Source organism: Hibiscus syriacus, unplaced genomic scaffold, assembly GCF_006381635.1.
Source record: "Hibiscus syriacus cultivar Baekdansim isolate YM2019G1 unplaced genomic scaffold, ASM638163v2 tig00112253_pilon, whole genome shotgun sequence".
In the NCBI taxonomy this organism is placed as follows: Eukaryota; Viridiplantae; Streptophyta; class Magnoliopsida; order Malvales; family Malvaceae; genus Hibiscus; species Hibiscus syriacus.
In genome coordinates, this window is record NW_024063283.1 from 681,248 (window position 1) to 707,883 (window position 26,636).

At 33.8% G+C, this 26,636-nt stretch overlaps 1 protein-coding gene and 1 pseudogene across 1 annotated transcript; both read right to left on the reverse strand.

Annotated features, from left to right (window-relative positions):
- Window positions 1-417: 417 nt before the first annotated feature.
- LOC120176716 (peroxiredoxin-2-like) lies at window positions 418-1,950 on the reverse strand. Its single transcript, XM_039183082.1, has 3 exons — window positions 1,721-1,950; window positions 1,525-1,604; window positions 418-846 (listed from the first exon to the last, which is right to left on the reverse strand). The coding sequence occupies exons 1-3, from the start codon at window positions 1,873-1,875 to the stop codon at window positions 593-595; spliced, it is 489 nt and encodes a 162-aa protein (XP_039039013.1). The 5' UTR covers window positions 1,876-1,950; the 3' UTR covers window positions 418-592.
- Window positions 1,951-3,618: 1,668 nt separating this feature from the next.
- LOC120176722 lies at window positions 3,619-23,461 on the reverse strand (annotated as a pseudogene).
- Window positions 23,462-26,636: the final 3,175 nt, after the last annotated feature.

The following is a 26,636-nucleotide window of genomic DNA, read 5'->3' on the forward strand; positions in this document are numbered from 1 at the left end:
AACAACACATATCACATTATTAGCAATAAACAATTCTTTTAACAGTAGTAAATAAATGATATAATTTGAACACTATTTTTAAGCACAAACTTCAGAGACCTAAAATAAATTAATGATATAATTTGAACACTATTTTTAATTAAACATTTTAGGCTACCGAAAGGAAAGATTTCCCAACGTAGTTTGTGAAGTTAAAAAGAACTTCTAAATAATAATAAATTTTTACCCGTTTAACATTTATATATATATATATATATATATATATATATATATATATATATATATTGAAAAACAATGCATATTATTGCATCACATTTAACACTGCATAATCTTTATTGCATCACATTTAACATTACATAATCTTTTTTCTCACAATACCAATGATTGCATCTCATATTGCCACACAGAAGGAAATTAGAGCAAGGTATCAGTTCTTATTAATAACCATGAAGTGCTTATTTAATAACCATAAAGTGCTTATTTAAAAACCATCCCATGTTAACATTCACTATTATAGAGACTGAAACCCGAGATAGCCATGGATACCAATACCAAGACCAAGAAAACGGGCCTTTTAGCGCACAAAGCAAATCTAAAGTGCTTTAAGGATGTCATCAGCACTTGACACGGTAAATTCCCCACCCGATTCAATATTTGCGGCCTTCACCTTGAGGTCCTCGACCAGGAGCGCAAACCTCCTAGAACGAGTGCCAAGCCCTTTCTCACTGAGGTCAAGCTCAAGACCAAGGGCATGGGTGTATGTTGCTGAACCATCAGCCAGAAACTTGACATCTTTGTTCTCAGGGTAGGTATTGGCCCATGCCTTCATCACAAAGGGGTCATTCACTGCAAATTCAATTCACTTCAAGTCAGATTAACAGGATTTCAGAATTGCTGCAAAGCCAGAAGCTTATAAGTTTCCATACCTTTACAAACACGACAATATCGGATTTCTGACCATAATCTACTGAAATAGAGTAATCAACCATCGGGTTTAAATGATTTTCCATTAACATCATCATTTGAACCAATATCAAACATCCATCGATTAGAGTACCCAGTTTATTTGTTCAGGGATCGACAAGATACTTTCACAAAAATTCCACTATCAAATGTTGACAGCCAATCAAGAAACAGAGAAAATTAAAATCATTTGAACTGGAAATACAAAAGAAAATCAAAACAACAACTTTTCAATGTTATCATTCATTTAATAGTGCAAAACAGATGCAAACCAGTTTTAAAACTAAATCTGTTAGTTTTTTTTGGTAAAAGTAATTACAATCAAAAGTATGTGATAAGAAAAATAGATTCATCGGTTTGTTAATGGAAAATTTGCACATTTCTTCACTTTTAATTATTTCACATACAAAGTCATATTTACATTCTACTTTAAGAATATTTCATATCATCTTCAATAAATGCTAAAATTCAGACTAATTCAATGCCAATTGGAAATTGTTTTTTTACAAGTAAAATAGAATAAAAATATTAAAAAATATTATGAATAGAAAAAAAAATTACCGCTGATGCAAATAATTTCATCAACGCCCTTTGATTTAAGCTCCCCTGCTCTCTCGATGAACCCAGGCACATGCTTCAAGCTGCGTCACACACCAAATAAGAAACCTCAAAGAAAACTATTCATTAAGACAGAAACAGACACCGTTGATCGGAAACGGACGGTTAAAAACATCAGACAGAAGGATAGAATCGTTACCTGCAAGTAGGGGTAAAAGCGCCGGGAACACCAAAAATGATGACCTTTTTACCGGCGGAGAGGGAGTGTACAGACACCTGCTGGGGCTTATCCTCGGCGTCGAAGCAGGAGAGATTACCGTCCGGAAGAGTATCGCCAACAGCAATCGGAGCCATGTGTATATGCTTAGTGGGATTGTTGATCTGGCTTTTAATGATATTTGATTGTTTGTAGCGCAGAAGGGGAGGAGGGTTTTTATTTATAGGGCTTCAACTTTGGATGTAACGCTTTTTGGAAGGGTGTGAGGTGCGGTTCACACCGCCTGACTATTTGAAATAGATAAATAAACGTTTATTAGCTGAATTGGAATCACATTTGAGATCCGCAAAACTTTTACTGAGGTAACATCGAACACTCAAACACTTGATTTTTTTAGTTTTCTAATCTCGGCACTTAAAGAATAATAATATTTTTTTATTATTAAAATTTCTTAATTTGTATTTTGAGATTCGTAAAACTAAACAAAATAAATGATTGATAAAATCTAAGTCTCGTCTATTATATTATGTTTTAGTATAAAAATAAGTATTTAAAATATATTTTAAATTAATTTTTAGTGTTTAATTTTTTTTATTAAAAATAGATATTAAATATTTTTCCGTTACATTTTTAAATATACATAATTAAAAAAAACATTAAATAATATGTGTTATGTTTAGATTTTTTTAAGTAACATTTTTTTTAAAAAAAATTAGAAAATATAAACGTGACACGTGCTACTTAATGATTTTTTAATAGTAAAGACCTAAAAATATAATAAATAAAATGTCAAACATTTGTTGTTAATAATTTTTTTTTAAATACTAAAAACAATAATTTTGTGTATAATTTATGGATTCATTTATACATTAAGTTTTATCTTGTTTATATTTTGATTGTTCATATTATTTTATGGTAAATTCACATTTAAAAAAATATATTTTATTTTAATTACTGATTGCTATGCTGATGACCTTCTTTACGTCAGCAACCCACATGACACATTTTAATAAAAATGCTTTAACTATTAAAAGTATATTGGATAGTTGTAAAATATAAAATATTTTTCTTGGGTTTGATAGCAGTAAAACATTATTCAATGTCTTTGTAATCGGCTTTTTTAATGTAATTCATTTATTTAATTTATTTTTATTTTTTAAATTATTTTTATAAATTATTTTTTTTAATTTTTCACTTCAAAGAATAAACACATAAAATAATATTATTTTATTTATTTAAAATTAATATAATATTTTAAAATCATTTCAAATAAAAATATTAAGTATCAAAATATTTAAAACATATAATAGTACGAACTCAATGGTAAAAAAATTGTTGTTATTCATTGAGGTCTCGAGTTCGAGCACCAGAAATACTAGGGGTGTGAGCGTTCTAATATGTCAAATGATTTAGAGTTATCTTTAAACAGATACTACATTATAATTACGACAAATTAATCAATATATATATATATATATACACATATAATATTTTAACAATATTATATTTTTGAATATTATATTATTATATACTCAATTATATTATAATAATATATCATAAATTATTCATATAATTAATATTATTTACTATTTTCATAAAAATACTATTATTAAATTATAAGTAATTAGTAATATTATTTTATAAATTTAATACTAATATAATAGTTTATTATTATTTTAATAAAATATTAACTATTAAAATATTTAAAATATATTTATTAATTTTTTGAAAATATAATAATATATAATAAGTTATTTTAATATTATAATAATATATCCAGTTACATAATAAATCATGAATATAAATATATAATCCTTTAAGCACAATTATTACACTTGACAAATGACAACGCACGTATACAGCATGAATACTTGCTGCTCGATTTTAAGATGACCAGGCAATTAGTTCTGATTCATTTTATGGAATATTTCTTCGTCTAAATATAGGACAATAATGTTTAACAGGGTACATGGTCACACAACATATCGGTAAGTGATATAACGACCGGCGGTCTCACTGGGTCTTATTATCTTCACCACCTGCCCACGCTTCAGCCCGTAGTACCTTGCAGTCGGATCACTCTCCTGAATACGTGGCAGCTGCATTCAATCCATTTCAAAAGCATAATGCGATCAGAAACGTCTGTTACTTGAACTCGAGAGTGTTGAGTATTGATTCCGGTATGGGTACAACAGGAGTGTGTTCAATTACTTTTTTAAGTTTTCTAATGTATTAGGAAGGTCCTTGGGGTTCATATCCCCTACCCCTACTTGTGTCAGACGTTTCGATACATGTCAAGAAAAATGAAGAATTGAAGCAACATAATTAGAAACTGATGGGGTTTGTTAAAGGAAAAAAGGAATGCACACAGAAGATGACACTACAGGTCTGCAGTTTTAAATCACGGTTCGAAAATGTGATAGCGCCCGTAGAATAGTAGTTTCGCCGCCGTCTGAGTTACCCGTTACACCCGCAATAGCGCCCACAATGATCACAATTATAGTAAACCCGAAATGACAGAAAATTCGACCGCGACCGTTATTGCGATTTGAAACCCTGGTCTGCATACGAGAAAAATGTCCTTTTCTCAAAATGACGGGATTTCTATTTTACTTCATACATTACGCAAAGCGCATTGCAACAAAACATGTTGAGCCACCTTCGTATGTACTAGTCTAATGTTTATCCAATGCTTTCATTAATCAATTAAATACTATTCTTTTTTTCGCTTAAATACAAGAATGAGACAATGAATGGGGCAGAATGCTTTCAAAGCTAGACTTTCTCCTAATGACGTGCACTTATGTTTTCAGAAAGAGCCCCCAATTGTACTGGATATAATGACTGAATTCCACACTGCCCACTTACTGTCACTTATTAAGTTATTAGGAATGAACAAGGAAGGTTTTTAAACCCACGGAGACAAAGAATGGACATTTTTAGGGACTAGCCCGATTCCCATTATTCAAGAGGGAAATTCCTTGCACATAATTAAGAGAACCATTGGAAGGTGACCCAAACACCGGTAGATCTTGCAAATTTGACCCAAATGATTTACCAAACCCGATATCTGATATAGATCCGAACATGATGGCTAAACTTGATCTAAAATCAGAATCATACCCGATCCGAACCATAACCGATCCAAATTTCAGTTGAACCAATATGGACCCATATTCAATTTGACCCAAATCGAAATTAACACGAACCAAAAGCAAACTAAACAAAAAATAACCCGAACCGGAAGCAACCCAAACCAAAAGCGATCCAAATTTAATTTAGCCAAACCAATTTGAATCAAACATCGAACCGATTTTTAACTCGATAAATGAGTAAAAGTGACTGAATAATTTATTGTTATTATATACTTGTTGACAATATAATGAATTGTAAAATGATGCATGATTTATTCTCTTTTTTGCATTATATTACTAGTTAATCATCAGCTTTGATAATAGATTAATAACTACCAATACCACGTTTGATAATAACTTAATAGTTTATTATTATTTTCTCTTGTTTAAAAAAACATCTCCATATTTGATTCAATAATTTCTAAAAACAATTAAAAATTATTTGATATAAAGTATTATAAAGTCAAGTTATTACCCAAAATTTTATTTTATATGATCAAATTTAATTATCATCACTTAGATAGTATATTATAATTAACTTTAAAAGAAAAGAAATTTCACTTTTTTACAAACACAAATTAGCATGAAACACAAATCTCAAATGAAGAGAATTCACTTTAATTCAAACAATCGAAGTTATTTTAAATATATTAATATAAACAAAGTTAAAAATTTATAAAAATTTTAAATTTATAATAAAAATATTAAAAATCTACTCGGGCATTATTTTTAAAATTTAATAAAATATTAATTTATAATTAAACATTAAACATATGATTGAAAATTTTGATCGAGAATGAAATTTATAATAGAAAATTTTATTTTTTTCCCAAAAAGTTTTCACTATAAACTTTACGGTTCATATTAATATAAAATTCAAGTTACAAACTCTAGCACGCATTATAGGATCGAGTTTGGGTTAAATTATAATCTCTCTATGATGATTTCATTCAAAATATTAAAGGATTGAAAGTTAAAATTGAGCCTAAATTATAAGATTGACAAACAAATAGACAATTTTTTACAAGAATATATCAATAATTTTATATATACTTAATTAGACTCATATGAATTGCCTATCCAGCTCAGTTGGTAGAGCGCAAGTTTCTTAATCTTGAGGTTGTGGGATCGAGTCCCACGGTGGGCAATTCATAATTGCTGGAGGTCTTCCACGAAAGTTGCTCTCAACTTAGTGTTTGGGGCAGCCTACTACCATACCTCCCCCTTACCCCATTCCATATGAGAATAAGGTCAGCTAATTTTTAATTAAACTCATATTCAATTCACAACCCGAATTGACCTGAACAAAAAATGAATCGATCCAACATTGACTCAAACTGAAAATCAACAGATCCGATATTGACCAGATCCAATACTTGAACGGCCTAATTTACTATACACTTGAACTTAATCCGAACCATACCCAATCCGACCCAATTCGACCCAAACAAAATTAAACCAAATATAATCTAGATATGAAATAACCCGACCCAAACCTGAATCGAATAACCCATTTGCCACCTCTAAACACTAGAAACCGAGAGACTACTTAAGCTAATGAGGCAAGAAAACACTCTAGCCTAAATGTACCATTGCATCTGGGGAAACCATACCAGCAGGCAGGTCTGTGATATCAATTAAAAAAACATGCACAAATACAACGTTAGCATGAAAAGGTATGCTCAAAACACTTTTGAATTTGTCTAGGTAACTAGTTCAATTTTAAATCCTCCAGTCATTTACCACGGATAGCTTCAAAGACAATCTATCTCAGCTTTGCATCAGTTTATTCAGGCGGTTGGGCACTTGGCCCCTTACTGATAAACATGCAAACTTTTTTTTTGATAAAGAAGCAATACCTCGTTAAAAACCCCCTTCATAACTACTACTATAAAAGAAATACAGCAACAGACATTGGAAGGAGGAAAAGAGTGCCTCAATTGTTATTCCACAAATAAATTACACTTCAAAACGAAAATCGACTATTACAAACACCACCCTCGCACTCAACCACTCACCTCTCTATAACCTCAATGTACTAAATTACTACCCTATACCAGCCTTAGCCAAACTATCAGCCTCTCAATTCACATACCTTTTTACAGACCTTAAAATAACACTATGCTTTAAAACAACATTAACAATATCTTTAAGTAGTTGTGAAAATACGGTAGGACACACTTATGGGTTCTTAATCCATTTAACTGCATTTGTTGAGTTAGTCTCCACAATTAGCTGACCCTTGCCACATCACTCTGAATCCACAAACAAAACTAAACCAGCTTGGATGGCCTTTAATTCAGCTAAGATAGGGGGAATTGGACAAGATGAAGTCGAAAATGTTCCCAAAACCTTGTTTTCCTCATTTCTTAGTAGTCCCCCAATATCGCTGCCATCCTAACCTTTTTTACTACCCCATCCACATTAATTTTAAAGAAACACGTGGGAGGGGGACTCTATCCGACCGGTGATCTATTAGTTTTCATGGACAGGTTACTCGAATCAACCAACTTCGAGTCATCAACAACGCAATAAAAGAGAACTGGAAAATTAGGAAATTTCCCCAAAAACCGCACCACCACTCTATATCTCAATAAAAAAACAAATGATTAAAATCACTATTACTCTTCTCGAAAATCACATGATTTTGGTACTTCCAGATCAACCACAAAACGACTCCCAGAATAAAATTCCAAATTATAGACTTTGGAGCAAGACTTTCCCAAGGCAATAAAGATACATTAGGATGCTCTCGAAGGGTCGTTGATATGTTCCACAATCTTAAGAAACACCCCAAATACCCTACGCAATAGAGCACAAAAAAGGGTGAAAACCCGTCTCTTGATGCACACCACATAGCAGACATAAAATGTTCTTTATCCAACTAACACCACGCTTTAAAAGTTTCAATTTAATAGCCAATTTTTTATGCAAAAACTGCCACATAAACGTTTGTACTCTTGAGGTATCATAACCGATCCAAACCTGTTTTGACCAAATCAAATCTTCAACAGACCCTTCTGTTAGTAAATTAGCACATGATTTAACCAAATAAACGCCTTCCCTATTCCCCATCCATACACATTGATCATCCGACTCATACCGAATACTTGCATTACTTAGTAGCTATAATAGCTCTACCCCCTGCTCTACTTCCCAATCCAATAAATTCCTTCAAAATTGTATATCCCAACACCACCCCCTGTATTATAAAAACCAAACTTAGATATTTTCCATTATTTATTAATGGATAGGGAGAACAATCTCGAAAATTTCAATCTAAGCACAAATCCACTTATTAGACCAAAATAGAAAATCATTCCCCTTACCAACTCATAATTGAATATGATTCCTAAAACAGTGACCAAAAGCATCATACACCCATCAATTATTAACCACTCCCCTTTATAGCCAAGATGACTTATAGGAGACCCCATTGTCCATCAAAATTAGTCTGTTATCCAAATTATATTTACATCAAACCACTTTCTTCCACCAAGACTCTTTTTCCGTAGCAAACTTCCATGCCCATTTTCCCAAGAGAGCCCTATTCATAGAGTTTAGATCAATTATGCCTAGACTCCCTTGACATTTGGATTTACACACGGTCTGCCAATTCACTCAATTGATATGATTCTTTTGAGATGAGCCACCCCATAAGAAATTTACCATAATAGAATTCAATTTCCACAGAATCTTATTGGACATTCTAAACAACGACATAAAATAAATTGGCAAAGCGCTTAAGACTGACTTCACCAACATGACCCTTCCTGCCAAAGAAAGAGTATTTGATTTCCAACCTGTCAATTTCTGGTGATATCTCTGGATTATTGGTTCCCACAACGTAATCGAGTTTTTCGGTGAACCTAGGGGAAGACCATGGTATTCCGTTGGAAAGCTTCCAACTAAGCATCCAATTGACTCTGTCCACGCTTTGATGCAATATTCCTCAACATTAATAAAAAAAATTCTACTCTTAGACAAATTTAGTTGAAGCCCTAAACATAATTCAAAATTTGTCAATACTCTTTTCACATTCTTCAATTGCCCTTTTGAAGCACAACATAAGATTAACAGATTATCGGTGAACTGCAAATGAGACAGCGAAAAGGCCATATCTGTATTGTCGATTTAAAATCCACTGAAAAGACTAATTTTACCGCCTTAGTCAGAATCGAACTTAACATCTCACCCACTAAATGAAACAACAATGGTGATAACAAACACCCTTGGCGTAACCCCCAGACATCTTAAAATTTCAGTTGGGGAGCCGTTAACCAAGATGGAGATTGAAGTTGAAGATAAACACTTTAGAATCCAAGAACGCCACTACTACCCAAACCCCATATATTTCATAACTTACAACAAAATCGATCAATATTTTAAATTGTAAGCTCTTTTGAAGTCCACTTTAAAGGCAACACCTCTCAACCATTTTCTTTTCCAAAAATCAATCATTTCATTTGCTATAAATGAACAGTCCAAAATCTGCCTCCTTGTAACAAATGCAAATTGAGTCGAACCTATAAGAGAATCTATGCAATTCCTAAGTCTTCTTGAAAGGACCTATCGCCTACTAAACTAATAGGTCGATAATCTTCTAAGCTCTTTGGATTCAATTTTTTTGGGTATCAGTGATATAAATGAATGATTGACATCTTTCTCACATCTCTTCCCTGAATGAAAATCTGAGAAAAACCTTCGTATATCATCCTTCAAGACCGACTAAAATCTCTTAAAAAAGCCCAAATTTAAACCATCTGGTCCCGGCGCCTTGTTGCTATTCGAGGATGCAATTGCTTTCCAAATTTCCTCCTCCGCAAAGGTCTTTTCTAGCATCGAACTTTGTGCTTCCGATAATCTTGCAAACTCTAGGTCCACTTTATCCACTCCAAAAGTTGGTTTTCTGTTATAGGCCTCCTTGAAAAAACTAAAAACACTTAATTTAATCTGATCAGGGTCAGAGATCCATTCACCTTTAACTTTTAGTACCTTCAAAATTTTTTACTCTCCCCTATTCCCTGTGCACTGATAAAAATATCTGGAATTACGATCCCCATATGAAATAAATTTATGCGAGACTTTTGGAACCATATTAATTCCTCTTATTTTGTATAACTCCCACAATTCCCTCTTTGCCTTCATAATATCATCCCAAAAAACTGAATTTAACCCCTGTTATATATCTGCCTCCTAGTCTCCTATAACCTTGTCTAGCTCTAAAATCCTTCCGACATCAATGTATGTCTATTATTCGTCCAACTTCTGATTACTCTCTTTGATTCATTCAACATTTGTGCAATTTCTCCCCTCTTTTTATCCTTTTTCATCTCTTCAAAAGCTGATTCCATCATTTCCTGAAATCCATATTCTTCCATTAGATAATTAAGAAGTCTAAACGGTTTTGGACCCCAATTAACCACACTCTTTTCAAGTAGTATCGTGTTATTACTTGCTAATGATTTTGGGAGAATAGTCTGAACAACATCTGGATACATATTCAAGAATCTGTAATTAACTAAGAAACGATCGAGTCTGACAAAAACGGGGGAGTCCTTATTGTTGCACCATGTGAAGTTCCCACATGATACTGGAAGATCTGTTAGCTTAGCCTGAAAAACAAAATCACCCAACACTCTAATTGAATTCCATTGTTTCTCCCTTGGGACAAATATGCATTAAAATTCCCCCACACATAAATAACAATCCATATGTTCTAAGAAAACTAGTAGTTCCTAAAAAAACTCTCCCTTTCAGATTCCTTTGTCGGACCACACATATTGACCAAACAACATTCCTCACTATTATCCTTTACTTTTCCCTTCACTGCTAAGAACCTTCTGAAGATAAATTGTTGCTCTATCTCGAACCAATTTTCATCCCAGATACTAATTAAACCACCCGCTACCCCTTCTAAAGGAGACAAAGTAAAACCTTTTAATTTTCTCCTACCATCTTCCTCAATAAAGCTTGATTCACTGACTCCAATTTTGTCTCCCGCATATAGTCAGTTTCCTCATTAAAATCAAGCTCCTCACTGCCTTACATTCTCTTTCCTTCCCAGTCCCCTGATGTTCTAAGATACACATGAAAAAATTGACATTTAAATGGTTCGACTACCTCCTGCAAAGATGGGAGCTTAATTCCCATCTTCCATAACTTATCTTTTCCCGACTCTTCAAATTTCCTTGCAAAAGCTTTTTTCCCACCCTGAAATGTTATACCCAACAATTTAATCACCTCGCATGTGGCATTTAATTCTTCATTAACTTCTTGAATCTTCACCGAGTTGTCTCCCGTCTCTGATTTGCATCTATTTTTTCTCCTCCTAATGATAAACTCTTTCGAATAACCTCTTCCTGATCCTACCAACGGCTTCACTTCTTTCCGAAGTGTTACAATTAACCAGGAGTGGAGACCCACTGCTTTCCTCTAACCCATCTACTCCACCGCTTTTAGGAAGTGATATCTCCTCCATTCTGCCAGACCCATCCTCATCGACCACTAATGGGATTTGGGTCATGTCTCCAACCTCGTGTCTGAAATCCCCATAGGTTATATTAATTGTTGTTCCTACAGGAAAATTCTAGAATTGTGCGGTTTAGGCTCACTCATTTTGTCTGATTGAGCCAACTCATTAAAGGTTAAATCCACATTTTCTCTTAACCCACGGCCCGCATAATCCCCAATTAAACCTTTTCTATGGTCAAGACAGTCTGTCCCCCTTCATTAATAATATCCTTATCCTTACCCAATAATAATGACTGATGTCTCCGACTCTCCTCTGAAACACCAATTGTTCTCCCATTACTACATGCCATCATTACATGCCTTCCACCGTCCTGGTTCTCCTCCGATGATTCCTCTGTCCAAGGATCCTCTGAAAGCCCATCCTGTTCTTTCTCACGAATATAACATGGTTTTTAAAAAATCGACCCAGCTTTGATTCTAACTTTGAATGATCTTCTATATACTCCTAACGTGATCGTCTTTGGAACATCAAAAGGGCTTTCCACTTTAATCATCAATCATGCAGCCGGCAAGTCTTCTCTGTTTCTTGTTGCCTCCAGGATTTCAACCAACGTTCCCCATTTTCAGCTAACCTCTGTAAGAAGGGTTCCTGCCAACATAGAAGAGGAACTCCATACAAATCAACCAAGCAGTACGCCATTGGAATCCCTTTTTCATCAAGAGGCGGTGCCACCCAGTCAAACTAGAAGGGCAATTCATCTTTCTTACTGCTTCATATCTCAGATAATGCTTCAACCGATTGAAAAATGATAATGCAAGAGTTCCATTCATTTCCCTAACTTACCAACTTCACATCAATACCATCACTGTGCAAGGCCTTTTGAACCAGTTCCAACTCAACATATTCCTTAATGATTCCCGTCAATGAGCATTTCGTCCGCTCTACCTCTTTCGTAAAAAAATGTATCTCCCATAATTTCCTCATTCTTGTTCCCACTTTTGAAGAACCCCCTCTGTTCTCCCACGACTTCTGATCTTCCCTTAACCTCTTGTTCTGAATCAACCCTTCTTTATAAGACCTATCATCTCATACACTTCTCAGGATCTCATTTTCAACCCTGTTTTTACCCTTTTAATCATCAAATGACAGTTTCTTTTCTGTCTGTACTCTACCGGTGGCTGTTCTTTTTCGTGGTTTCTGGTACTTCGCTTCCGCCACTGATACTTTCCTTCCATCTATCATCAAACCATTAACTTTCGCAATTGCATTCATCATGCTCTTCTCATTAGCAAACTGAACAAAGGCAAACATATATGCTTTGTATTTTGGCTTATTCAAAACACTCGGGATAAAGATTCTGCTAATTGAACCATGATACTGAAAAAGCTCCCTCAACGCACTCCTTGACACTCTCTGGCTTAGATTATCCATGAACACTGTCCTTACCTCACCGAATGAAGATTGACTCTTTGACTTCACTGACGCTCTATCTCTTACTCTCTCTCCCATGTTTTTGCTTTTAAAGAAAATCTATAAACATGCAAACTAAATATTCATTCCTAGTAGGGCATGTAATGTTCCAAGTTGAAATTTCAATGAATCTACAAAAAATCTGGTTCTATACCTAATTAACAGATCAACTTGCAGGATATATTAATGTGAGGTGTAAACTGGTAAAATAACTAAAATCATACAGGAAAAGAAAGATTTGGGCAAAACACTTTACAATACTAGATTCTACATAGTAAATTGCAGTTACTAAATATTGACATGTGTTTCCTTTACTATATATCTATGAAGCAGAGTTTTTTTCTCATCATTAGTAGGCACCTGATGCTCTAGCACAAGAGCATGATCATTTACATTGACCATGAGCTCGGCTTCTTGCAACGATAAAAATAAGAATCACAATAAGAGACATTAAATAAAAAAAGAAGCTTGTATGCTAATTGGAGAAGAAGTTTTCAGGAACACGACTATACAACTGATATATATACACAACTGAGCACCCTAAACATCAATGCCACAATATCACATTGCTATTATATGCATATATGACCTATATATATATATATATCTTAATATTATATTATGACGTTAACAAAAATTTTCTAAGAAAAATGATATACATCAGATTAACTGAGCGCTCAACCTACCTATTTGACAAACCCGTTCAGTAGTATTTGTTTATCCCGTTAATAAGCTCAAGAATATACACTTAAAACTAGATAAATCCTTGGCCTCAAAAGTCTTCATATGGAAAAAGATATGCCAAACATCAAGCAAAGATTGGATGATGCAAGCCATCACTTAAGAATATAATAAATAAACATGGTGATGATTTAAGTGGAATCTAAAGATCATAAAAGCAATAAATGGAAAACTTCCAAGTGAAACATTGAAGAAATTTTGTTAATACACTTCCGAGCGAAGGGAGTCAAATTCTGTTGCACAACCAGTACAACCCTGAATACATTCTCTGATTTCATGTGGTTGGTATATGTCTTCATTGTCTTGACACTAACCTTGGCCTCTTCAGGAAAGAAAACATAGATCTTGCGCACACAAATTACATAACTTCTCAATTGATAAGATAAAAAAAAAAGATTAACGTAGATCAAAATCCAAGTTTTAAACATTGGGCACGCAATATTTTGACATATAGAACTTACACCCCAAACGTATATCACCAGAAAATTAATTACACGATAAAAAAAGATGAATTTAGACACAAGATTTTAAACATTCAACATATTATCTAGTAAGAAAACATTATAACACATTAATTAATAAGAAAAACAACACAAATGATTTTAGATCAAAATCGAATAGCAAATGTGAGATTTAAACATTCAAGACGTCATAGTTCAATACATAGATGATAACCAAAGATGAAAATAAATCGAAATCCAAGAGCAACAAGTTTTCCAAACACTCAACATGCTAGATTACCATACATTCAAAAGCAATTTAGAAATCGATTGAAGCCCACTTGTTAAATGAATTGAAAGTAAAGAAATAATTTAGGCTACCAGATCAGAGTTATCATTGCGCTTGGCTTTATTGATAACAAGATCTTCCTTTTTCATGTTTTCGCCGTATTTGGAAATAAACTGTTGTTTCGACATATTGATCTCAAAATATCCGACGAAATAGCCCCTTTCTTTCAACATCTGCATTGTAACACTCCTAACCCGTACCCGACACGGATACGAATCTGAGGTGCCACATTGACTTTTCAAAGCATGTACATTTATAAAAACCGTAGTAAATTTAAACTTTTATTAACACAAAAACTATATTTACATAATTACGTTCAAAACAATACAAACTTGATCAGAGCATACATACTATATGACTCTATTTACATGCCAACACATATATTACACAAACAAACATATTGTGTAAGGTGCTTCTGATTTGATCTTTAGGTTATGCTATACTGCTCTGCTGCTCCTAAGACTGGTCTTCTTGCTTTTCTGTACCTACGTGTAAATCACTTACACGCTAAGTCATAAACTTAGTGAGGCATAAATTTATAATAATGCATTTCTTATGAATATGAACATGCAACATAATATTCAGAATTCCATCTCATTTCATATGATTCATTATAAACAATACTAATGCCATAACATGCAATGCATTACACCTTTTTCATATTATTTATAGGCTCATGTATATATTAAGAACTTAAGGTATTTGAGTATATAGAGATTGTACACATCTGCTGTCACCACAGCTCGTATAATTCCCACTGAGTGGCATATGGAATTTGTCCCGAAGGACTTGTGAATATGTCCCGAAGGACCTGTGAATATGTCCTGAAGGACCTATGAAACCCTCGACTCTTGGCATGCCAACTATACCTAGATCTCTCATATCACATAACATGGGCATTAATATTATTTTTCATATACACATGTACTCATGTCATTTCCCTTGTGATCACATATGTCTTTTCTTCATCACATTCACATCTGCATATAACCATCCATCTCATATCATATAACATGAGTCATATAACATGTATCAAATCATATATAAACATATATGACTTATGCATATTTAATAAAGACTATAATGTATACATGTTCATGACTATTATACTATGAAATTGACCTAGGAAATAGACTTATCGCAAGTCTTATTTCCATTAGATTATCCCTATATTATGCACTCACCTTGGCCTTGTTTGTTTTAAGTTGGTCTTAGTTCTTCGATTGTTCTGGAACGGGATTACGTTCTATATCTACATAATACTACATTGATACATATCATTATTCTAATTAGTATACTCTAATCTTTCATTCCTTAAACTAAAATAAAGACTATTTTCATTCTTATTTAAGGTAGGTATCAGTACACTCTATAGTGTATCTATATATCCCTTAACGTGTGTATCGATACACTACCTATGTATCGATACAAAATTTATATTCGATGTTTTTCGTTACATGGGGTGTATTGATACACTTCCTATGTATCAGTACACTTATTGTATTCGATGATTTTTTGTTTGAGAGTGTATCGGTACCTATTGAATGTGTACTGATACACTTTGCCTAGAAATCACATTTTCAACATGAAAATTCACTCTTTTCAGTTTCAAACCTTCATGTTTCCTCCCCTTTCATGTTCTTAACTCACATACATATGCTTAAATCAATTTATACTCATTTATCACATCTTAAACCTCAAAATTCCTTTTTCCTTATAGAAATCAATAATCATTACCAATTTTTCAATATGTTATAAATCTAATTCTATCACTTCATATCTCTTAATTATGTTGATGACAAGTCAAATCCAACTCCCAATTCTAATTATGAACTCTATTTCAAGATTTCACTCAAGAACTCTTAATCTTTATTCTCTCCTAACTCCATCATCTTTTGATTTTAAGATAACTTAAGCTTTCCTTAAGCTTAAGTATCACCTAAAGATTATAACCCAACTTTAAAATCAATAAATAATCAACGAACAAGGAAACTCACCTTTGCTCTGTCTCTCTCTCGTATGAAGGAAGGAAGGAGAAGAAGAGAACTTTGGAACTCCCTTTTCCCTCTTCTCACGTGGTTTCCTTATCTTATAAAAGGAAATAAAAATCTTTCTTGTCAAATGATTATTTTGCCCTTTAATTCATTTAATAATTACTAACAATCCTTCATAAAATATTTCCAAATAAGTCCTTGAACTATTCAATTATTCTACTTTAATCACCAAATTCTAAAGATTTACAATTTAATCACTAACCAAGTATTGAGGATGTTACAAATCTCCCCCTTAAGAAAATTCATCCTTGGATTTTCATTGCACAAAGATATGGGGGTACTGATTTCTCATATCTTCCTCATGTTCCTATGTTGCTTCCTCCACCTTATGATTCCTCCATAAAACTTTGACCAGGGGAATAGTTTTGTTTCTCAATTGTTTAATCTCATATTTTAAAATTTGAACCGGTTCTTCCTCATAAGTCAGATCAGTCCGAACTTCTACCTCATTTGGAGTAACTATATGGGAGGGATCAGATCTGTATCTTCGAAGCATTAAAAATTTGGGAATCTTCTCCATTTTCGGTGGCAAAGCTAATTGGTATGCCACTGACCCCACTCTTTTTACAATCTCATATGGTCCAATAAATCGAGGACTCAATTTTCCTTTCCGTCCAAACCTTAACACCTTCTTCCATGGAGACACCTTTAAAAATACTTTATCTCCAACTTGGAATTCAAGTTCCTTTCTCTTTAGACCCGAATATGATTTCTGTCTATTAGCTGCCGCTTTCAAATTGTTCTGGATCACATGAACTTTCTCTTCCACTTCCTGAATCAACTCAGGACCCAAGACTTCTATATCTTTGAGCTCGTACCAATTCAAAGGTGTACAACACTTTCTCCCATATAAAGTCTCATAAGGAGCCATTTTGATACTTGACTGATAACTATTATTGTAGGTAAATTCAGCAAGTGGAAAATATTTTTCCCACGATCCGTTGAATTCAATCACACAGGCTCTCAACATGTCCTCTAGGATTTGAATAGTTCACTCAGATTGTCCATCAGTCTGAGGATGAAATATTGTGCTAAAATTCAATCGAGTCCCCAATGCTCCCTGTAAAGACTTCCAAAACCTCGAAGTAAATATATGATCTCTATCCGAAGCAATGGAAGTTGGTACACCATGTAATCTGATAATTTCTCTAATATAAAATTCGACATATTTATCCATGGAGAAATTAGTTTGCATTGGAATAAAGTGGGCTGACTTAGTTAATCTGTCTACAATCACCAGATTGAATCTCTTTCATTCGGAGTCAAAGGCATGCCCATTACAAAATCCATCGTTACTTTCTCCCATTTCTACTGAGGAATCGACATGGGTTGCATTAATCCTGATGGAACTTGATGCTTAGCTTTGACTTGCTGACAAGTTAAACATTTGGACACAAACTCCGTAATATTTCTTTTCATTCATGGCCACCAATAACGACTCTTGAGATCCATATACATTTTGTTTCCTCCTGGGTGCATCGTCAAAGGACTATAGTGAGCTTCTGTTAACTATTCATTCTTCAATTCATCATTATATGGAATTACTAATCTCCCTCAAAAGTATAAATTCCCATCAGATTTAATCTCATAATCATTAAGCTCTCCATTATGTACTTGTCGTAACCTTTTTTGTACACCTTTCATCTCTAGCTTGCAATTCCTTTACTTTATCTATCCATGATAGCCGAAGGGATAATTCCGAATATAAAATACCATCATCATTCAATGACAACTTAGTATCCAAAGCTCGTAAGGATGCAAACGTCTTTCGGCTTAAAGCATCTGCCACTACATTTTCTTTTCTAGGATGGAAGTCAATTATAACATCGTAGTCTTTGAGAAATTCTACCCATCTTCTCTGTCTTAAATTCAACTCCTTCTGATTCATTAAGTACTTTAAACTCTTGTGATCGGTATATAAGTAGCAACGTTCACCATACAAGTAGTGACGCTAAATCTTAAGAGCGAACACTACAATAGCCATCCTTAAATCGTATGTCAGATAATTCTTCTCATGTAGTTTTAATTGCTTTGAAGCATAAGCCACCACTTTGCCTTCTTGCATTAACACGCATCCCAAGCCATTATGAGACGCATCATTGTAGATCACATATTTTTTACCGGACTCTGGTTGAACTAGTACTGGAGCTTCTGTCAAAATCTTTTTCAACATATCAAAAATTTCTTGACATTCAGAAGTCCACACAAATGTCACACCTTTTCTTATCAGCTTGGTCAAAGGTAAGGCGATCATCGAAAAGTTCTTAATGAACCTTCGATAATAACTAGCAAGTCTCAGAAAACTTCGAACTTCATATACATTCTTGGGAACCTCTCATTAAAGAATAGCTTTTATCTTTTGAGGATCTACTCGAATTCCTTCCGCATAAATCACATGTCCAAGAAATATTACTTTATCCAACCATAATTCACATTTAGATAGCTTGGCATATAACTTCTTGTCTCCTAGAATTTGCAAAACTATTCTCAAGTGTGCACTATGATCTTCTTTCGTCTTTGAATACACCAATATGTCATCAATAAAACCCACTACAAATTGGTCCAAATAAGGTTAGAATATTCTATTCATTAGATCCATAAAGGCAGCCGATGCATTTGTAACTCCAAAAGGCATCACAATAAATTCATTGTGACCATACCTTGTTCTAAATACAGTCTTTGGAATATCTTTCTTCTGAACCTTCAACTGATGATATCCAAATCGTAAATCAATCTTAGAGAAAATAGAAGCACCTCTCAACTGATCGAATAAATCATAAATTCTAGGGAGAGGATACTTATTTTTAATGGTTACTTTATTGAGTTGCATATAGTCGATGCAGAGACGCATTGACCCATCTTTTTTAATAAACAATAGTGGAGCTCCCCAAGGTGAAATACTCGGTCTTATAAATCCTTTGTCCAACAACTCCTGTAATTGTATCTTCAATTCTTTTAACTCTTTTGGAGCCATTATGTATGGTACGATGGAAATTAGTGCAGTTCCAGGCATTATCTCAATCTAGAATTCCACTTCTCTATCTGGAGGTAACCCCGATAATTCTGCTAGAAAAACATCAGGAAACTCTTTGACTATAGGGATTTATTCTAGCCCTTTCTCCTTGGTTCTAGTATCCAATACATTAGCCATGAAACCCTGACATCCTTATAATAATAGCTTCTTTGTTGACATCACCGAGATGACGTTTGCAAATGGATTCCATCTTCTACTACACACTACCATTTACAATCCATCTGAACTGATAATGTTACCCTCTTCAATCTACAATCAACATTTGCATGATAGTGATATTACCAGTCCATTTCCAATATCACTTCGAATTCTTCAAAAGGATAATTCCATCAGATTTGCAGGAATTCAATTCCCTGAACCTGTATGGGACACCCCCGACATACTAAATTCACTCGAGCAATATACCTTAATGGATTTGTCAGTATCACCTCATTTCTAGTAGCTTCTAACGGAATGTTCAATTCTCTCACTAACTTACTACTAATGTATGAATATATAGACCTTGGATCAATCAATACCATAACACGTTTATCAAACAGTAAAAAGGTACCTGCTATTATCTCTAGATCATCCCGGTCTTCATTGGTTTTGAGATTATATACCCAAGCAGTGGAGTGAATTTCCTGCTGAGTAGAGGATTTTGGTTAACTTCTGCTCTTTCCTCTACCTTGTCCCCTCTGGGACATTGAAGAAGATCTCTCCGGTGGAATAGACTCTTCGACCCTCAAGGGACAGTCTCTCATGAAATATCCTGTTTCCCCACATCGGAAACAAGCTCCTGTTTTAACTCTACATATTCCACTATGGTTTCTTCCACAGATCTGACTCTGCCCAACTTGACTCTGTTGTGCTCGTCCATCACCAGTCCCTACAGATTGAGTTCATCTAACTCTTGTCTAATTTGATCCTCTAGCAGAGGATGCCACTAATTCAGATCTTGCTTGATATGGAAAGCCAAAATCTCAACCTCTATTAGGTAGTACAGATATTGATGAAGCTCCAGTTCTTTGGATGGTTGAGCTCTCTGCTGCCTAAACCGTTCACTCTGAGCTCTTTCTAGAGCTTTGGCATGGTTTACTACTTCTTGGAATGAGGACAAGTTCTGTACGATTAACATTTCCTTCAACCTCGGGTGTAATCCCTCCACAAACCATTCGTAGACATACTTCTCTGTAGGCACCAGTTCAGCCGCAAAACGACTCAATTTGTTAAACTCACACTCATCATACTCATACATCGTGTGATTCATTTGCTTCAGATTCAAAAATTCTTGCTTCATTTGTTTTATAAATTGGTCTCCTATGTATTTGTGCCTAAACTTTTCAAGAAACAGAGACCATGTCACCTGATCACTGGTCATCCTCAAAGTTACATTTATCCACTAAATTCTCATTTGCCCACGAAGCAAGGAGACCACTCCGTCCAGCTTCTCCATATCAGAACAGTGAAACCCGTCTAACATGATCTTCACATCGTTGAGCCAAAGGCCCACAGCAACAGAACCTTCCTCAGCTTCACCTTTGAACTCAAGAGCTCCTAATCCCTTAGCTCCTTTGCAACATTCATTCTCTGTGTTGATGAGACAGGAGGTTGGAAACGCATCAAGATTGCGTCCAACATCCTTAAGAAGACATCTTGGTCTTGTACAGGCACTCCATAAGGTGCATGTTCTTCACCTTGCCTGGCCAGGGCAGGTTAATTACTACTTTCGGCTAGTTCTCATCTCCCGCTTCACTTTGGGAGCTATCTTGTCCGAACATCTAATAAGATATAACCAAAAGTCTCCATTAGCTAAACATCATACTCATTACTCTTTTCAGATCAGAAGTTCTTACTACTATGTTGGCATGTACACCTTTTAAGACACTCTAGACTTCTTTTTATGCCGTAAATCAACTAAACCATAGCTCTGATACCATTCAATGTAACACCCCAACTCGTACCCGACCTGGATACGAATCCGATGTGCCATATTGTCTTTTTAAAGCATGTACATTTATAAAAACCATAGTAAATTTAAACTTTTATTAACACAAAAACTATATTTACATTATTACGTTCAAAACATTACAAACTTGATCAGAGCGTACACACTATATGACTTTATTTACATGACAACACATACATTACACAAACAAACATGCTGTGTAAGGTGCTTCTGATCTGATCTTCAGGTTATGATATGCTGCTTTACTACTCCTAAGACTGGCCTTCTTGCTTTTCTATACCTACGTGTAAATCACTTATATGCTAAGTCATAGACTTAGTGAGGCATAAATTTATAATAATGCATTTCTTATGAATATGAACATGCAACATGATATTTAGAATTCCATCTCATTTCATATGATTCATTATAAATAATACTAATGCCATAACATGCAATGCATTACACCTTTTTCATATTATTTATAGGCCCATGTATATACTGAGAACTTAAGGTATTCTAGTACATAGAGGTTGTGCACATCTGCTGTCACCACAACTCATATAATTCCCACTGAGTGGCATATGATATTTGTCCCGAAGGATCTGTGAATATGTTCCGAAGGACATATGAAACCCTCGACTCTTAGCATGCCAACTATACCTAGAGCTCTCATATCAAATAACATTGGCATTAATATTATTTTTCATATAAACATGTACTCATGTCATTTCCCTTGTGATCACATATGTCTTTTCTTCAATCACATTCACATGTGCATATAACCATCCATCTCATATCATATAACATGAGTCATATAACATATATCAAATCATATGTAAACATATATGACTTATGCATATTTAATAAAGACTATAATGTATGCATGTTCATAACTATTATACTATGAAATTGACCTAGGAAATAGACTTATCGCAAGTCTTATTTCCATTAGATTATCCCTATGTTATGCACTCACCTTGGCCTTGTTTGTTTTGATTTGGTCTTAGTTCTTCGATTGTTCTGGAACGGGATTACGTTCTATATCTACATAATAATACATTAATACATATCAGTATTCTAAATAGTATACTCTAATCTTTTATTCCTTAAACTAAAAGAAAGGTTATTTTTATTATTATTTAAGGTAGGTATCGGTACACTCTATAGTGTATCGGTACATCCCTTAACGTGTGTATCGATACACTACCTATGTATCAATACAAAAATTACATTTGATGTTTTTCGTTACAGGGGGTGTATCGATACACTTATTGCATTAGATGATGTTTTGTCTCAGAGTGTATCGGTATCTATTAAATGTGTACCGATACACTTTGCCTAGAAATCACGTTTTCAACATGAAAATTCACTCTTTTCAGTTTCAAACCTTCATGTTTCCTCCTGTTTCATGTTCTTAACTCACATACATAAGCTTAAACCAATTTATACTCATTTATCATATCTTAAACCTCAAAATTCCTTTTTCCATATAGAAATCAATAATCATACCAATTTTTCAATATGTTCTAAATCCAATTCTATCACTTCATATATGTTAATTATTGTAATGACAAGTCAAATCCAACTTCCAATTCTAATTATGAACTCTATTTTAAGATTTCACTCAAGAAATCCTAATCTTTAATCTCTCCTAACTCCATCATCTTTTGATTTTAAGATAACTTAAGCTTAAGTATCACCTAAAGATTATAACCTAACTTTAAAATCAATAAATAATCAATGAATAAGGAAACTCACATTTTCTCTGTCTCTCTCTTGTATGAAGGAAGGAAGGAGAAGAAGAGAACTCTAGAACTCATTTTTCCCTCTTCCCACGTGGTTTCCTTATCTTATAAAAGGAAATAAAAATCTTTCTTGTCAAATAACCATTTTGCTCTTTAATTCATTTAATAATTACTAACAATCCTTCATAATATATTTCAAAATAAGTCCTTGAACTATTCAATTAATATACTTTAATCACCAAATTTTGAAGTTTTACAATTTAATCACTAACCCGGTATTGAGGATGTTACATGCATGATCGTCTTTCATATTCTAAACAACCTCTTGATTTCATCCTCTAACAATACCATCTTCCCTCTAATCAATAAAAAAATCGACAACACTAATAATCGAAGTTTATCGACCAAAAAAACCCAAAACTTAAAAGTACATATGAAAACGGAAAACTAATGAAGAGAGCAAAAGACGAGGGATATCTAGAACAAGAGTGGTAGAAAACCTGCCACAGAAAGTTCTCTTCGCGTCCCCTTAAAATGCTTAAGTTGTTTAAGATCTAATGTTGGTTTGATTTTTTGAACTTGGATTTATAAGTATGAACTTGTTCCTTGAAGTATAAGATTACTCAAATATTATTTTAGTCCTTAAAGAAGTGTTTGGAGTGTTTAGTTACGTGTGACTTGGTAAACTAAACGTGTTAGACTCTTAAGTAGCATGAAACGACCATAAATGCCAAAAATGAGTAGGTGACTTGTGCTTAAAATGAACTTTTATGCAATTGTTGACTTTTGGTGAAAAATCCTTGATTAATGTGTTGACTTGTGTTATAAAGCATGTTATACCTTTGTTTTGACATGTATGAAGTGGTTGAGTGGTGTCCAAACATGTTCCTAGTCCATGATTACTTTTATGTGGGTGATTAGTTTAGCAAATATGCATGCTCTTGATAAATCTGTAGTTTTTCGGAAAAAATATTGATCCCTTAGGAGAAAGGATCGATCCCAAAGTTTATGCTTTGCAAAGAATCGATCCATTTTCAAAAGGATCGATCCCCCGTGAAAAAGAATCGATCCCTTTCAAGAAAGGTTTGATCCATTCGTTGTTTTGCTCGATGGAAAAAGGTGAAATTGCATTCATTAAAGGTCTGAAGTATTCTTAAATTCTAATTTGACCAATGAATGATTATGTGAGTTTAATTTATCCCAGAAATTGATTTGTTTAATTACTTAAACTCTTAAATTAGAAATTTGTTGAGATTTGAGTGATCAATTCTTAAACGCACTTAATTACATAATGGTACCCTCAATTGTATGTTATTATTTGGTACATAAGTTTTGCATATTTACGTTTAGGTCTTTAATATTGTATGATAAATTGAGTGATTGTGTGATGTCCGATTAGTATGAAATTTTGCGTGTTGCTTCCTTATGAAAATGTTTAACATGTGATAACCTTAATTGGGTGATTTGACTTGTTGATTTATTATATGATGTGAAATGACTAAAATACCCCTAAAAGTTTAAATGTAATGTTTGCATGTTTAATTGAGATTCAATTGCGTGTTAGTTACGTTAAACGTTACGTGTGATGAATATTAAGAAATTTTAATTTGTTTACTTTTGCGGAATTTCCTTAATATGGATCCTGATATGTCTAACACGATTGGAACCTAATGTACGCTCAAGTATATGGCTCAAACTCCTAGACTTGGTATAGGGCGTTACAACTGGTCTCCAAGCTAATTGTTAATAAAAATGTTCAATTGGTTGAGTATGAGTCACTGCCAATGATCTAAACTGTGGCCGATACGACCACACACATGCTACATGCCAAGAATCTAACACTAGAGTTGTCAACGCCAAACCTATAAAGGAATCTGCCCATACTGCAACCATGAACAACGTTACTACAATGGAGCATGCACATGCTTCGATAGAAACACAACCACATGATAACGATCGATTTGGACTATGGATGGTCGTGGAATGACACCAATGTTAGAACCCTAAAACTACAACAACCAAGGTAAACCCACAGAGAGGCCAAAATAATGGTTCTGGATATAATGCTCTAAGTTAAGTTATGGAATAACCTATAATTGTACAGTTTGACAAGCAGACAACCGTCACCCTGATTACCCACGTCACCTCCACCAATCCACCTACCCGAAAACAGCAGAAAGACTCTCGAACCTATAAGGGAAATTGACCTCCACCTTGAAGAAACCCCTCGGGATAGCTCCTTCAATGCTAGCCTTCATAAGCAAAAAACCCTCTGCACCGCTTTGTCCCTTGCTTGGTCCAACTCACGTAACCTTTTATGCATGCAATACGTAACTCTCCTTGATAAAATTAAACCCACTGCCCTCTGAATATCTGAGAACTCAGATCTGAATATTAACCACCTTTCATCTCTAGGCCAAGCTCCAATTTGTAATACCTGAAATTTTGACTAGTGATTAAAATGAAAGTTTTGAAAGTTTGAGGGCTAACATATAAACTTTGTAAAAGTTTAGGGACCAAAAATGTAATTTTTAAAAGCTGTAGATTTAGCTCGTAATTGAATAGTTTGGCCTAAAACAATGATTTTTTTGGGAATCATATTTTCGATACGGGATTTGTGTTAAAAGCTAAAAAGCAATAAAGTTTAGTATTGAAATTGGATAATCTGATCGAACCGAGATTTCATGAAAATTTGAAGGATGTTAGAAAATGGTTGAAAATATTATTTCCATATTTTTTTATCAAAGAAATTTGGCTCATAACAGTGCAATTTTTCAGATTCGATTGAAAAGTGGAATTTTAATGACTACAATGCATGGCCAAAGTGAAAAGTCAAATTCAAGTTGATTCATCTTTGACTAAGGAATATTTTAATGGAGGAAATGGCAATGGAAATTTGTAATTTTTTAGATTAATTAATGGTATTTTTGGAATTTCTCATAATTGAATAAAAAAACCAATTATAATAATTTAAAGACAAGTGTAAAGGAAAATTTAATGTTAGAATAATCAAGAAATTAGCCATTTTCTACTTGTTGTTATTCTCTTGGCTGAACCACCTCGCTTAAGGTAAGAAAAATTTTTGTTTTGATTTTTGAAGTTATACACTTGATTTTTTTGATTAAGCTATTAGATAGAGAATTAATCTACATGAAATTCTATATCATTTGGTACCAATAATTCATATGAAGATGCTTATATGTTGAGATTGAAGGTTAGGGTTTATTAGGGTTTTTGGAGTTTGAAGAATTAATGAAAGGTTATTATGTTTTTTATGTTGGAGATTAATTCTCAAGCATGTATGATGTTTAAAATCAAGTGTAGAATGATTTAACGCATTTGGCCTAATTAGGGTTTTGGTGATTGATTGGATTTTGGTTCAATTTGATGTTGTGTTGATTAGAATAGCATGAATTTGAAGTAAGGAAGTTGAATTCCTGCTTGAAATTGAATGAAAAGCTAGTCTTATGATCATAGTGACATTCGACCGTTGGGAAGAATTAGGGAAAAATTAGGGGAAAATATT